Source organism: Bison bison, unplaced genomic scaffold, assembly GCF_000754665.1.
Source record: "Bison bison bison isolate TAMUID 2011002044 unplaced genomic scaffold, Bison_UMD1.0 scf7180017864217, whole genome shotgun sequence".
NCBI classification, from domain to species: Eukaryota; Metazoa; Chordata; class Mammalia; order Artiodactyla; family Bovidae; genus Bison; species Bison bison.
In genome coordinates, this window is record NW_011494789.1 from 4,499,400 (window position 1) to 4,515,740 (window position 16,341).

The window sequence follows — 16,341 nt, forward strand, 5'->3', positions numbered from 1 at the left end:
TTTTATCACTTTCTTTGGCCTTAAGAGTTTTTTCATATAGGTCTGCTACATTTATTTTGTTAAATATTAACATCCCAAAGTAACACCTACTGGTGAAATTTTTTGCCCTACATGTCTTAGGTGCACTCCATGGAATTTTATATTTTGGTTATGCTACGAATGGATCCTCTTTTTCACTTCATCTTCCTGGTACACAGGAAAGCTATGGGGTGTTAAATATTTACCCCACAACCAGTCACCACACCTATATATTTAACCTAGTCTTAATAGCCCAAGAAATTTGGCTGGCAAGAAAAAAAGAACTAGGTTTTCCAAATAGTCATATCATTTAAAAATAACTGTAAGATTTTCCTCCTCTTCCCCAATATTTAGTATCTATTTATTGTCTTGTATTATGGCATTGGCTAGAAATTGCAGAAAATGATGCTTCTGACTTTAGTAAGAATCTCTGAGTTTAATCTTCTGCTGTAGAACAAGAAGAAGGTTCCTGGTTTCAGCCAAGAAGCCTCCCATTGGGTTGGCCAAAAAGTTCACTTAGGTTTTTTCTGTATGATAGTAGAAAAGCCTAAAAGAACATTTTGGCCAACCCAATAATAGTAAGGAAATATTTTTCTGTTTCCAGTTTACTGAAAGATATAAAGACTGGACTTCTGAATTATATCAATGCCTTTTCAGCATGCATTAATTGACCTGTTGGTTCGCCTATGACCTTGTGCTGTGATGAACTGTGTGAATGCATGTCCCCAGAACGAGCCATCCTTTTATTACCGAAGTAAGCTCTATTTGGTAAAAAGTACAGGTTAATTAACTCTGACGTGTACACATCTTGTTTTCTCATTACAACACATAAGCACCTCAAGGGTAGGGACTCAATGTTATGCTTCTGTGCATCTCCTCCAAGTGCTGGACTCGGCACAGTGCTATTTTCAACCTTTTACTGAATGAACAGCCGGTGACTATGTATTAAGGGTATCCTTCATGCCTAGTACTATGTGAGGATTAGGGATCTCAGGATGAACAAGGCAGACTCATTTTATGATTTCATGGAGCTTATAGTCTGGTTTCATACACATAGTAAGCAGGGAATGAATGATTAAATGAATGAGTAAAATGAGACCATTGCCCTCAGGGCCCTATCAAATACCACACTCTAATTTAGGGCTCCTGAAAAAAGCTACTCTTAGATCAGGCTATATACAGAACAAAGAAAAGTAGTATCATTGTCCTTGGTCTCCCAATCCTTATCTGGTTATAATAAAAACCTAAAAGGCATCACCAGCCACAAGCACCAGCCGGGGCCAAGGCAAAGTACATTCAATGGAGACCGAGAGAACAGAGCTGACCTTTGGCACTGGCAGTGAAGCCTGGGCAAGTTAGCAGCGTGTGGGTCAAGGGAACACATTTTCAAGAGCCTGAGAGGAAATGTGAAAGGAGAAGAGTCTCCTGGGTTTCTTCTCAGGCTGCCAAAGGGCAAAAGTGCTCTGCTCTGCCAGAGAGAGAGCCAGAGAACTTGGGCAGGTGGTCTGATGGAGGGATCAGATTCCCTGCTGCTGAAGTGGTAAAGGGTGGAGAGAGAGCAAAGCAACCTTAAGTCAACTGACTCCTCTGCCTCTTCGTCTCCTTGACCTCTGGATTTCATCCTATGGTTCAAGGCCCCCACAGGACATCCTCAGAAGCAGCAGCTAGAGCGACGGCAAGGCAGCATCTCCTGAGAGCACTGCTGCCCTGGCATAGCTGGGGCTCTGGGATGAGGGGCTCACTGGGCTTCCAGACTTCTGTTCTCCTCCTCGTCCTCACAGCTCTCCCCTTGGAATCGGCGGGGTGGGGGGGGGAGGAGTGGTGTCAGCAGAGGTCCAGAGAGGAGACAGGGCTAGCTCCCCAGAGAACCTCTAAACTCTGGGAGCTATCAGAAAGGCTGTGAGCTCCCGACCTAGGGAGTGGGCTTCCTTACTTGGTTCTCCTTGCCATTCCATAAATATGAGCATCAGAGGGCAGGGGAAGAAATATTTTGGTCTCAGGAACAAAATGGAGAAAGTATTTCTCTCAGCCCTGCCCTTCTCCAACACCCAACCAGCCCCACCTCAAAAAAAAAAAAAAGAAAAAAAGTTTTATGTGTACAGAGGGAAAGGGGAAGAGGGGGGAAAGGGTTCTATTTTCTTTCACAATAAAGAAAAGTCAACAGGATGTTCTCCAAAGCTACAAATATACTTTTCAAACAGTAAATATCTCTATTAGCAGCAGGATGCCAGTTGGCTAATTCTGTCTCAGTAAAACCTTTCCCAAAAAACTCCTGCTCTTGTGTAATGTCTATTTACAAAACCGGCTCTTGTGCCTTTTCAATTTGCTGGGTTTCTCAATCTTTTGTTTCCCCACCCCCTCCACAGCAGAGGCAGAGACTGAGAGGCAGCCCCAGATGGCAGCTGCGTGGGGATCCCCCTGGTCACCCCAGCACATCTCTCAAGCCCTGCCTTCTTTGGAGAGTCCTCCAGTCCATCACGAAGAAGAGCTGAAAGAAGCTAAAACCTACGTCCTCCTCCCTGGCCTTCACTGGGCCTCCTGGATTTGTTTCTATGGAGCCTGAATGGGCCTAGGCCCCCGCCGAGGGTGGAGAGAACCCTGGAATGATTCAGTCTACCCCCACCCCGCCATCTTCCAGATATCTCCAGCTGAGCAAAGATCAGAGTTCGGGGTGGTGGGGAGAGGGAGGGCTGAGCAGAGAGTAGGAGGCAGTTGATAGTGGCTGAAATCCTGGCTCCCCAGGGAGTGGTCTGGGCCTGAGTCACCGTCTCGGCAAGAGCAGGAAGGTGGGCGAAAGGCAGCAGCTTCTGCAGGCTGGAAGGACAAGCCCCTCCTCCCCCAGCCTTCTGTCACTCTATTCTCGGGTCGCTGCTGGCTCTGGTCTGAGGCCCCCACCAAGGCTACCACCACCTTGACCATGAGAGAGAGGAAACAGCAGGCCGGGCCAGGGCAGGGCTTACAGGGAATCAGCTGGCTCCGGAGGAGCAGCTGCTCAAGGGATGCCATCTTCTCTGAAGGGCCAGCTGGCCACGATGCCTGGGGCCAAGGAAAGTTCAGCTGGAGCAAGGACGGGAGAGATCCCATCAGAAAGACCAATGGCCTGAGCTATGAACGACCAGTTTCCAGTGCCTACGACCACAGCCTCTCCAGCCCCACCTCAGTCCTTCCCCTAAATTAGCCGGATCCCAAACCAGAGCACAGAGGACACCACCCTCACTTGCCACTGGACTGAGGAGGTGTGTGTGTGTTTAAAAATAAAAGGCATGACTCTGTGACTTGGCCGATTCAGCGCTTGGACCAGTACAATCGCCCAGCTCAGCTGTGATCCCTCCTTCCCCATGCTCCTGGGGCTGACCTCTGAAAGGAAAGGCAGAATGAATCACAGAGTGTAGAGTAAGTTCATCCAATAAAGAGGCCATTTACTGAGCATCTACTATTGCCAGTTTCTGTGCTTGCTGCTTCCGCTACGTCAGTTCATTCAAAGTGCTGCCCTCCCGTATTTCACTCAAGAGACAGCGCACTGTGTGAGGGGATAGACTCTGGATCCAGGCTGCCTGGGTTCAAGATCTGGCTTTGCCAACTGCCAGCTGTGAGACTTGACAAGTGACTTAATTTTTGTGTGTCTCAGTTTCCCTGTCTATAAAATAGGGTCATAATATAGCTATTGTATAGGGTGGCTGTGAAAGCTAAATTAGTTTACTCTTTACAATAGTTCCCGACCTATAATAAGCAGCCCGTATCTGTCTGTCATAAAGATGAGGGTGGTGGTATCCTGACGATGCTAATCAAACTGAGGCCTAGATGGGGGACTTGCACAGAGTTAAACAGAGGTCAAGTACGTCAGGAGACCCGAAATGGTTGTTTTCTGTTTGGGGAGCACGCAGCAGTCCCACAACATAATCGCCACTACCAGGATCAAGTTGATATATTTGCTTACAATTGAGTGGTGACTTCCTCCTGAGCAGTAAAAGGATTTGTGACAGAAGTCCGGAGACTTTTGGAACATCCAAAGATCAAGAAAAGAAAGTAAGGAAGGCAATTCAGAGAGGTGGCTTGGACTTTTTTTTTTTTTGCCTCTCTTTAAAAAACTCCTAATTATTTGACAGACATTTTTAAAAAATGGTTTTCCCATTTTATAAAAGGGGACCATAAGGGACTTGAAGGTACAATGTTTGTCCTGCTTACTGGACAAGCCAGAGATAAGTCTTCTTTGGCCTGACCTCCACTCTGATGGGTTCGCGGAGGCTGAGATGCAGAGACTCAGAAGCACCAGACAAGCTGAGGCACTAGCTCTGATCTCATTCTCACTTCTGTACTTCACCAACCAGGAATCTTAAAAGCGCTTTTACTCTGTCATTTCCTCTTCTCTGTTGAAGGTCTGGTCCTGAGAAGTGAGAGGAAGGCTGGGATGGACATCCACCTGTAGGCTCCCCTCCCTTGGTCATCCCCAGCTTTTGATCACAGGAGGCAATGATTCTTTCGCTATGAGGTCAGCCCTAGCCATGATGCTGGTCAGGCGAGGCATGACAACAGTTACAGAAATATTGGAAACAGAAAATTTTGGCATGTGTATAATACTCATATATCTACCACAGAGCAACGTGAAACTCTAACACTGAGCCACACTTACTTCAGGTCTTATCCTTCAATCTATACAACAGCACAGATACTGCTGAAGCTCCTGGGGTTTTCCAACCTGATCCCACTTCTTTCTCCCCACCCCATTATCCTCGACATAACCACTACCCTGAATTCAGGGTGTATTATTCCCATATTTTCACTTCATAAATTTGAATCCATAAGCACAACACAGTACTGTTTTACAGGTCTAAACTTTATACAAATATGTGCTGGGCTTCCCAGGTGGCACTAGTGGTAAAGAACCCGCCTGCCAATGAAGGAGACGTAAGAGACGTGGGTTCGATCCCTGGGTCGGGAAGATCCCCTGGAGGAGGGCATGGCAACCCACTCCAGTATTCTTGCTTGGAGAATCCCATGGACAGAGGAGCTTGGTGTAAAAAAGCTCTTCTATGGGGCAGAGTTGTGTAATCACAAAAAATGAGAAAAAGCAGTTCCCCACAGGGTTGCAGAGTCTAACATGACTAAAGTGACTTAGCACACACAAACTTTATACAAATAGTACAATATTAAATGCACCATTTGGAAACTTTATGTCTAGCTTGATGTTTCTGAGACACACATGACTTCAATCATTTTGACTACAGCTTATTTTACTATGTAACGATACCATGTTTTATTTTCCCTTTCTTTAGCGTCTGGACATCTATTAATACAAACAATGAAGCAGTGGACATTTCTGCTGCAGGTCTCCTGCTGCACAGGTGTGAAAGGTTAACTGGGTGAGGGGTAGGCCCAACTCTGACTGCGTGAGGAGCTGCAAAACCTCCCAGTGGGCGGATCAATTCCCCGCCCCCACCCCATGCAGTGGCTGCAGTTCCCACTGCTTCCGCAGACACCTGGCATTGCTAGACGAAATTTACCAAATCTTTTGCCAGTCCAGTAGCTGTGAAATGGCATCTCATTTCTCACTGTTGGTTTAATCTCTCCTTGAATATTATTTTTTTTAGATTTTTTTTTTATGTGGACCATTTTTTAAAGTCTTTATTGCATTTGTTACAATATTGCTTCTGTTTTATGTTTTGGTTTTTTTTGGCCCCGAGGCTTGTGGGATCTTAGCTCCTGGACCAGGGATTGAACCTGTACTCCCTGCATTGGAACCTGAAGTCTTAACCACTGGACCACCAGGGGAGTCCTCCTTTGATAATTAATTCACAGAAAATCTTGGCTGAGGCTTTTGTCCACCTGGTTCTCTTTTCTGTTAAGTGGTTGACAGTTTCCAAATCTATGGAATAAATTCTTATATAGAACCAACCAGTGTTCTTTACAGCCGCCCCTTCTGTATTTATTATAACCTATGACAAAGAACCAAATAAACAAACAGCACCATCTTGACCAGGCTGGAGTCACAGGCAGAAGCTTCTAGTCTGAATATCTGTAATAAACTCTGGGTCCTGTGTAGAAGACCCATCACTCACTGATCATTTACACTACTGCATGTCATTCCACTGTAAACATCTATCAAAATCAGTCATGAAAGCAATGAAGTGGGTCTTTCTTTAAAAACCAAAATAGAACATAATAGAAAATATCTGAGTGCATTGCACACATCCAATGTGAAACTAATTTCAAGTGTGTGTGTGTTGACATCAAAGGCATTTCTAACGGCAAACTGTGGTCAAAAAATTTCAGAAGCCACTGTCCAAGTTGCCCCGCCCCCATCTCCATTCTTTCGCTTCTGAATTATCCTGCAGACCACTGCCAAATTAACCTGACAAAAATCATTGCTTTTGCCCTGCCACTTCCCTGCTCAAAAACCTGCAATTTTCAAAAGCCTAGGCTTGATTTCAATTCCTCAGCATGGCACTGCAAGTGCTTGCAGTAGGGCCCCAACCAGAGTGCCAGCTCTCATCCACGAAGCTTCTACCTGAATCACTATTAATTAAATACAAGCTGGCCTCCTGACTGCCCGCCCCAACACTCTAGAAGCATTCCATCTCCATGCACTTCTCTCACACCATTTTTCCAACCTGTACACCCCTCTCTGTCATTCCCCACTGCAATAGGACACGCTTGCTACGTCAACGCTGAGTTACAGTCACATCCTCTGCTTGACATCTTTCGTGATGATGCTACATGGACGTTTAGTGATCCGCTGTCATTCCTGTGAACCCCTGGCACTTTTCATACACCAGATGAAGGCAAGGATAGAGTCTTAAAGCCTTTGGAATGTCCCCCAATGTTTAGTGCTTGATATATGTTAAATCAACAAAGATTCATTGAGCGCTATGTGCAATGAACTACAGTGGGCTCTATTTAGTAGATCAGCCACCAGACTAATGGTTTTGGGACAACTGTAATAGTTTAACTGCCAATTTGAAAGCTACCTTAATACATTTACTTAGAGTAGAATAATCGAGTTGGCCAAAAGGTTTGCTCAGGTTTTTCCATAAGATGTTATGGGAAAACCTGAACGAACTTCTTGGCCAACTCAATATAAGAAAATGCCTTTGACTAAGAAGCTGTGGGACTCAAGATGCTTGACTCTTTCAAACTGCTCCCAAATCAGGAAAAAGTCCCTTCCCCTCTTGTTACAAATGGCAGAAAGTAGAGTTTTACATCTGTGCACAAAACAGTGTTGAATACAGAATCCCATGGGCTCCTCAATGGGCATTGCTATGCTCTTTATGGGTTTCCCAGGTGGCACTAGTGGTAAAAAATCCGCCTGCCAATGCAGGAGGCATAGGAGATGAAGGATTGATCCCTGGGTCTGGAAGATCCTCTGCAGGAGGAAGTAGCAACCTGTTCTAGTATTCTGGCCTGGAGAATCCCATGGACAGAGGCTACAGTCCATGGGGCCGCAAAGAGTCAGATAAAACTGAGCATGTGGCTCTTTATAGAGGAGGAAGAAGCTTGGGGAGAGGCTGGCCTGTCCAAAGTCACAGGAGTGAGTGGTAAGGCTACCCCAGGCGGGGAGGCCCCATAGTCGGAAGGAACCAAGATGGCCCAGAATAAGACCAGTCACTTCCTATAATTCACTACCAATCTGCTCATGTTAATCAGCCGACTCTGGGATCCCGTCAACTTGGGGATGGTCTTCCCCTTTCCTAATGTTCCTTTTCAAGCATAGGAATTCTCAGGCTTCAGTTCCAGTTCTGGGAGGTGAATGAATTCAGATAAGTTGCTAAAGGGAGATAATCAGACCTGAACTGCAAACCTCAAAGGGTAGACACAGGGATGCTATCAGATAATGGATGGGAACATAATTTGCAAAGTTAAAAATACTGTATGAATGTAAGATAGCAATGGTAGTGCCAGAGGGAAAAGAGCCTCCCCTAAGAAAATGTTTGCCATTGAATGGATGTCTCCCTCTGACCCAGCAGTTTACTGTCCTTCCTTCACATTCTATCCAATTCATTTGACAATGACTGATTAGGTATCCACTATGTGCCACACACCATGTGTACACACAGATGGAGAAGCCATAGATCCTGCTCTCAGGGACTTTACCATGTGAGAGGCACATGTTTACGATATGTGGAGAGTGTGGGAGAACTATATGAGAAGCACTGTGGAGCTGGAGAATAAAGGCGTTTGGGTGGGGGGTGGTAGGGAAGGCAAAGGACAGAACAGACAGTAGACTGGGAAGCCACTTCTTCATGTTAACGACAGCATACTTAGACCCTCTTCAGTTTGTAAAGTAGCTTTTGCACATTTTTATCTTACATTTTTCCTGAGCAAAGGCAAGTCAGTATATGGGAATACAGTCCTCATTCATACATTTAGTCAACATTTACGGATTGCCAGGGACAGTGCTAAGGTTACTACGGTGGCCAAGAGACAACTGTTTTCAACAACTCATCGACTAGTGGGCTGACTGAAAAGCCAGCAATTCAAGTATAGATGCTAATGAGAGCCAGAGGAGGGGCACCCCACTCAGCTTGGCAAGGTGTGCAGGGGCCATTTAGGAAAGACCCTCAGAGGAGGTGACACCTGCCCTGACTTTTTTTTTTTTTTTTACTTCTGGCTAGGCTGGCATTTGTTGTTGCATCGGGGCTGCTCTCTAGTTGGGGTGCACAGGCTTCTCATGTGGGTGCTTTCTCTTGTTGCAGAGCATGGGCTCTAGGGTGCGCAGGCTCAGTGGCTGTGGCACACGGGCTTAGTTGCCTTGAGGCATGTGGGATCTTCCCAGACCACGGATCACATCCATGTCCCCTGCACTGGCAGGCAGGACCACCAGGGAAGCCCTGCCCTGACTCAAAGGATGAGCGGGTGTGGGCCTGGAGGATGGTGGGGCACGGGGAGGAAAGCATTTTGGGCAGGAGCAGTGGGTAGAAAGGAGCAGGGGAACAAGAGACCAGGAAAACCGTGGACACAGGAGTGAAGGGGGATAGCCAGATCCAGGGGGCCTTATAAGACATGGCACAGAGTTAACCCTTTATCCTGAAGATGATGGGTGAGAACAGGGGGTGAAAAAAAGATGTTCCCTGAGGAATACCAATGTTTAAGGGGGCAGAAAGAGGTAGGAAAACCCAGAAGAATCACAAACACAAAAAATCATCTGCAGGGTTTCCATTCTTTTCACAACAGATCTGGGTGACAAAGTGTCAGTTGAAAGTATCCACTGGAGAAAACAAGATGGAGAAAGATCAAGCGCCTGACCAGGCCATACTGTGAATGAGGGAACCAGAGCCTGAACTCAGCACGCCAACTCCTACCAAGTTTATTTGTGTTGATTTTAATTTCCCTTCTTCTCAAACTCCTGAGCCTCTAGGTACAGGCCGATTTCCTTCAGCAGTGCTCCTTTTTCCTTGTCGTTGAAGCCTAACATCATTGTCAAGGTGTATGGTTCCAAGGAAGACAGATGAGTAAGATTAAGGCCACTATCCTTAATACTACTTAATTCTTCCTCCACATCATAATAAAGACACACACACACCCAGGGAGAGAGGGAGTGATGGGGAAGAGAAGGGGAAAGAGAGAAGCACTTGGCTTAGGGCCAAGAGGTGGATCTGTGATCTGATATGTGAACATCAAATGCCTTCCTCAGAGCAGGGCCCACCACTTGGCCACCTTGCTGAAAGGCAGATTGGTGGATGGTGCAGGAAGGCAGCAAGGGCCCACTAAACAAACAGGCAGTGGGCGGGCTGTATGCACTGAGGAAGCAGAGAACAAAGGGCTCTCACTCTTCATGCAAAGTCCACAGTGTGCAAAGGGCACCAATATTGGACATTTCTCACTGTGACATTTTGAAAGCCCAGTCTAGCCCAGAACAATGGTTGCCCTCTGGGGACTAAGGGCTGCGTGCCCCTAGGCCTTATTCAATGATGGCTGGCATATCCTATGTGCTTGGTGAACTTGACCTTGGGCATCAGCCTCCCATGACGGCTCTACGTCACTCTGGTCTCTTCCCCCACTGAGAATTCCAGTCGCAGATGAATGGATGGATTCATTCTGGGAGCAGGAAAACCACTCCAGGAGTGAATCAGAAGGATCCAGCCCCGGTCCTCTTGCCAGCCATTGAGCCAGGAACTGAGTGTGATTGTGTGCCCAGGCGCCCGTGCTGTTCCCCTCTCAGGGAGAGAGGGTCACGGTCCACGCAAGAGATGACGTAGAAGCCCTCTAAGGAGGAAGAGAAAGGAACCTCAGCTTTGAGGGACAAAGCCACCCTTTTGGTTGTGACCCTCAGTCCAAGGAGGAGCCAAGACGTGCGTGTACTGGTAAATTAATTCTACTGGAAAAAATCTCAGCTTTGGCTGGACAGTTACTTGTCAATTTCAATTCTCTCCAGCCTGAAAGGCTTTAGGAAATAGGCTACTAGTTTTTTTTTTAGGAAAAAAAGGGTTCTGTGAGACAGGTGGAAACAATGCATCTCAGATCACCCACAGAATCCTTTGGCTTCAGTGGTCTCTGCTCTGCTCCTCCGATTTGTGAAAAAAAGATCGATTCACTCTTAAGAACTGTAAATGCCAGTCTAAGCAATGTAAAGCACCTGTACTGTCTGCTTTTCACTTTGAGGAAATTAGGTAAGAGAACTCCAAAGATTCAAGATGCAGCAAAGAAGACGTCTATCTCACAAAGTAAGGGGACCCTGGTTGACCCTTTAAGGAAGCAATTCCTCTAGGAAGTGGAACTGAAGGATCGCCACTTTGCCCGTCACTGATTAGGTTATAACAAGCTGGGAAAATTAGCTTTTTAAGGCTCAAGCCCGCTATCGGCCTCCTGGAGCAAAGGTGAAGGGAAAAGGAGCAGCTCCTGCTGGGGCTTGTTAGAGGATTGCTCCGGGCTGCCCTCCACGTGCTGGCGCTGATTGTCTTATATTTGTCAATCTTCATCTAAGAAGCAAGGGGGGTTAGGTAGGAATGGCTTACTTTTACACCAGAGATCTGTCCTTGACACTGAATGACATCAGCTGCTTGTGGCTAGAACTTAGTTTCCACAGATGGCCAAATGAGAGCCTGCAAGAGCCTTCCTGAAGAATATTCTACCATCTTTGCTCATTCATAACTCGCTATCGTGTACTTTTGGTAAAGAAACAGACTAGACTCTGAGAAGAGAGTGGCAAAGATGATCCCTATGCTAACAGAACTTGGATTCCAAAAGGATTGATTCATCCTGTACATCTCTGGTGGGGGGGCGGTGGGGGAAGGGGGGAGCAGTGCATTCAGATCAGCACATCTATTGTGTTGGTTGGATGCCCTGAGGTTTGGAGTTGTGAATACGTAGGCCCTTGGGCCTGAGGGTGAAGTCCTTCAAGCAAATTGAGTTTTACAAAAGAAATCAACCATTGAACAATATCAAATGTTTATCACCAGTCAAGTATCAGACAGTTTCATAGCAACGCACCTGCCAGCTCTTTAGCTGTGACTCTACTCTGAGACTCCCTCCTTCCCATAACATTTACACTTACTTATGCTAACAGGGAAAGCAATGAGGGGGTAATGGCCCTGGAAACGATGAAAACTAGTCTGGTCCTGTGCCGACAGGGTGCGTGTGTAATTCTGGCATCTTCCAAAAAAGAAGCACGGTTTGCCTCTTGAAGACTAAGTGGGGCAAAGGTTACTCTTCTGAAAGCAAGGGGGTTTGGTCCGTAAACTGGGCTCAGATTGTCAGAATGAGGGCCACCTGGCAGCGGTGGAGAGACGCTCACGAAGGGAGAAAGGAGGAGATATTTCTCAACGGATATCTAGAAAAGGAGGTAACAGGAGAGTCGCTCCCTTCACGTTGTCGAGAGAAGACGGACGGTACCGGCTCCTTGGAACAAAGTCAGGAAACAAACGTCAAGATCCCACGCTAAAGGGATCCCACGCCTCACTTCCCGGTGAGGCCTGCAGGGAGATGAAGCCTGCCGGCAAGCACCGGAGCAAGGCCCCTTGAACGACCCTAGATCCCGAGCCAGTCGGGCCCTGCTCTGGGGTGAAGGGTCCGCGAGCAGCAGGGACCAAGGGACACAACTCGGACAGACGCAGGGCAAAGCGCATTGCGGGCCGGGGGCTCCAGCGGTTCTCGCCGCCTGGCCTCACTCACCAACTCATGATCCCGAACCTTGCCCTGCCACCGGGGTCCTCAGCTGCAACTCTGTCCTGGGAGATCGCTTCCGGATTCAACCAGTCTCCAGGAAGTGACGGTAGCCCCGCCCCCTCTGCCCGGAAGAGGCGTTCGGGAGGGCGGGGGTGGGGGTGGGGGTGGGGCGCGGCGCGTTAACCCTTCCGCTGCCGCTTGCTTCCGAGGTGTTGCCCTGGCCCGCGACTCTCAAGCGTTGGCTTAGGGGGTCCAGAGGACTTGGGCTGTGGCAGGGGCTTGAGGACCCCTGGGTGCGTTTTGTTCCTTAAACACTGACTTGTAAAATTCTCTTCCACAGACTACACGTGTTGCATAACCGCCGATTGCCTTAGTTTTTCAGTCTGTAAAGAGATTTCTTATTCAGGGACGGTAGCAGTAACTAATTGTCTGGGGATCGGGGTTGGGGAGGGCGAGAGGACGAGGATGAAGGAGGGGGTGTGATGGACGGGAACTTAAATTCACTGTATGGTCTTTTGTATCTTTTAAATTTTCTACTGGGTACATAGTTACCTGTTACAAACAAAGAAATAAATGGATCTTTCTCTCCTCCAAGATGGCACAGGACTGTGAATAGAAATAGAATAGGTGCTTTTCAGGTTGGAATGTTCCGTGGATTTATTCAACAGAAGAAGACTAAGAGTAAATGTTGTTTCCAGTCTTCCGTCTGGGCTCCACTACAGAACGCAAATGATGTGAATGGTCCCAGTCTTTCTACTCATTCATCTAACAAATATTCACTGGGCTCCTACAGTGTGCCAGGCACTGCACTAACTTCAAGAATACAACCATGGAAAAACAGTATAGATCCTGTGTTTACGCTCTCCTAGAGCTACCTACCTGGCAGTTAGGCAGATATAAGTGTTCGCCAGGCTCCTCTGTCCATGGAATTCTCCAAGCAAGAATACTGGAGTGAATAGCCATTCCCTTCTCCTGGGGAATCTTCCTGACCCAGGGATAAAACCTGGGTCTCCCACTTTGCAGGCAGATTCTTTACCATCTGAGCCACCAGGGAAGCCCCTGTAGGGAGAGGTAGTCAGGCAACTAAATAATAGTGTATAATGGGAAAGAACAAGGCACTGTGGCAGCCTGTAAGAGGCCCCCCTAAACTGCACATGGGTTTTTACTGAAGGCTTCTGGGAGAACCCAATGTGTAAGCTACATCCTGATGGCAAATCAGGCTGGCTGGGTGATACCAAAGCAGGGCTTGGTGAAGGTGCAGGCAGTGGGAACCTATCCTGGCCGAGAAGAGGACTGAGTTTCAGGCAAGCAACTCATTTGCCTTGGGTCTTCCAAAGTCAGATTTCAGGGCCTTAGTTCCTGCTAAGTTACCTGGGGGCCTGGGCCAAGTTGGTCTCCTTACCCCCCAGAAACACCCTGCCTTAGAAGAGAGAGCAGCAGGCAGTGAGGCTACAGGTTACTTCTGGGGCCCCAAGGGCCTTCCCTCTAGGTATTCTCCTCCTTCACATAGGCTTCAACGTTACTGGGGCTACTTGGAGAGTAGTTAAGCCCGTAAACTAGAATAGCAGTCCCCAATATTTTTGGCACCAGGGCCTGGTTTTGTGGAAGACAGTTTTTCCATGATGATGGCTGGGGGTGGGGTGGGGCAGATGGTTCCAGTGGTAATGTGGGTGATGGGGAGTCACACATGAAGCCTTGCTTGCTCCCTGCTGCTCACCTTCTGCTGAGTGGTCCATTAGTGGCCCCCCTAATGGGGGTTGGATACCCTTGAACTAGAGCAAGGAAAAGTATGATTTTTTAAAGATTTAATTTTTTTTTAAATTGGAGGATAATTGCTTTACAACATTGTGTTGTTTTCTGCTGTATATCAACATGAATTGTGCTAAGTGCTAAGTCACTTCAGTCGTGTCCAACTCTCTGTGACCCGATGGACTGTAGTCTGCCAGGTTCCTCTGTCCACAGGATTCTCCAGGTAAGAACTGGAGTGGGTTCCCATTCCCTTCTCCAGAAATATTCACAATTCAGGGATCAAACTTGAGTCTCTTATGTCTCCTAAGTTGTGTTGTTTCTGCCATACATCATTGTGAATCAGCTATAAGTATACATGTATCTTCTCCCTCTTGAGCCTCTCTCCCACCCACACCCCCCCAGGAATGTTTGACTTATTCTGACCTCCCAGGGTAGGGAGGAGGGCTTGACCAGGGGAAACAGGGGAGCTCATAAGATCATCCACAGGGAGTAGTCTCTCATTTTTATTTTCTGTTTCCATTCTTGAGGGTATATGACTCAACAGAGGTTTTCCAGTGAAGGGTGGGCCCCCAAGCACATCACACAGATTGGCTCCATCACCATGTTACTCCTCAGGAGACAGGCCAAAGTGAGCAGTAGGACAGCCTTGAAGAGCAGAGAGGAGGAAGAGAAGTCACCAAAGGGCAGTAAGGGCAGAGTGGACAAATGAAGGGACAGTCCTTGCTGCTTTGCCCGGGATGGACGGAGGGTGATGTGCTTATGAGCCTCCTGGAATTTCAGCACCTGTGGATGGCTCCCCCACCTGCTTCCTCATTTCCCCAAACTCTGTCTCCCCTGGTTATTGCCCCACAGTGCTAAAGAACGTCCAAGTATTAGCCTAGGCAACCACCATATCCCAGGGGAAGTCTGTTTCAGGGCTGTGGGATGGAAACCACATCCTGCAGGGCAAGAATGATGAGTTCCGGATTAAGAATCTGGAGGAGTCCTGGGCTCTGGTTCTTTGACCCCAAGATGACCTCAGACAAGTCACAGCTCTTTTCTGGGCCTTGAATTCCTCTTTAAGATGAGTGGATGGATCTCCTCACCAAGTCACTAGTATTTTGAGGTTCCAAGTCAACCGTTGACTGCAGAGGTCCCCAGGAAGCAGAAGAATAGGAGAGGCATATGAGATGGGGCTTGAGCAGGGAGAGGCAAGCCCAGAGAAGTGAGCAGGTCTGAGGAATCATCGATGTCTGGAGATGAAGCCAAACCTGTACCTTCTGGAATGAAAGGATTCAGCCTGAGGCCCCCCCTGGGGCTGTACTGCTTACCTTTGACCCCACAACTTTCGTGTAGCCTGCACGACCTTTACTGGAAAAGTGCTGGCCTCCCAGGAGTCTGTAAGGAGAATGTCTGCTCTGAGCAGAGCTCCATCTCCCTACTGTGGCTCATTGGCTCAGCTTGAGGCGTGCTGGGCTGAGGGTGGATTCTGGGCTCAGACAGGCATCCTGCTATCCCATGAATGCACGAGCTCCCCTCCATGAGCATGGCATGCCATGTGGAACTGAGCCATGGGGAACTGAGCACAAGGAAGGACAAACACCTCCCACTGTTGGGGGAAACTCAGCTGTAGGGGCTCCAGACCCAGGGCTGGAAGCTTGTCTTGCTCTTCTATAACCAGCCCACTCCAGTATTCTTGCCTGGAGAATCCCATGGACAGAGGAGCCTAGCAGGTTACGGTCCATAAGGTCCCACAGAGTTGGACACAACAGAAGTGACTTAGCACACATGCATGTAACAAGCATGATACAGGTTGACCCTGGCCCTTCAGGGTGGGGGATGGACTAGAATATGAGCAAATTCAGTTTCTAAGTGGAAGCAGAGAGTGGAGTAGTTTTGGGTATTTCCAGTGGTCACGTATGGATGTGAGAGTTGGACTGTGAAGAAAGTTGAGCGCCGAAGTATTGATACTTTTGAACTGTGGTGTTGGAGAAGACTCTTGAGAGTCCCTTGGACTGCAAGGAGATCCAACCAGTCCATTCTGAAGGAGATCAGCCCTGGGATTTCTTTGGAAGGAATGATGCTAAGGCTGAAACTCCAGCACTTTGGCCACCTCATGCGAAGAGTTGACTCATTGGAAAAGACTCTGATGCTGGGAGGGATTGGGGGCAGGAGGAGAAGGGGACGACAGAGGATGAGATGGCTGGATGGCATCACTGACTCAATGGACGTGAGTCTGAGTGAACTCCAGGAGTTAGTGATGGACAGGGAGGCCTGGCGTGCTGTGATCCATGGGGTCGCAAAGAGTTGGACACGACTGAGCAACTGAACTGAACTGAACTGATCAATAGATGCTACTGATTTCAAGCCAGGTGACTACTGCATTCTCCCCAGAAGCCTGAGCCAGAAATTAAATGAGTGTTCAGGTGGCAGGGACAAAGCTATTTATCAGAAGGAAAGCAGCTTAAGGGGTTTCCTGGGTGGCTCAATGGTAAA

At 47.8% G+C, this 16,341-nt stretch overlaps 1 protein-coding gene across 2 annotated transcripts in view; it reads right to left on the reverse strand.

Annotated features, from left to right (window-relative positions):
- The window catches only part of BIN3 (bridging integrator 3), a 50,945-nt gene extending 38,722 nt beyond the window's left edge, over nt 1–12,223 (reverse strand). Inside the window, exon 1 of one of the 2 annotated variants that reach the window (XM_010845481.1) lies at nt 12,124–12,223. In XM_010845481.1, coding sequence (XP_010843783.1) covers nt 12,124–12,131 — 8 coding nt within the window. In that variant the 5' untranslated portion in view covers nt 12,132–12,223. The remainder of the gene's footprint in view (nt 1–12,123) is intronic. The other variant, XM_010845482.1, reaches the window with a different exon arrangement.
- Nucleotides 12,224–16,341: the final 4,118 nt, after the last annotated feature.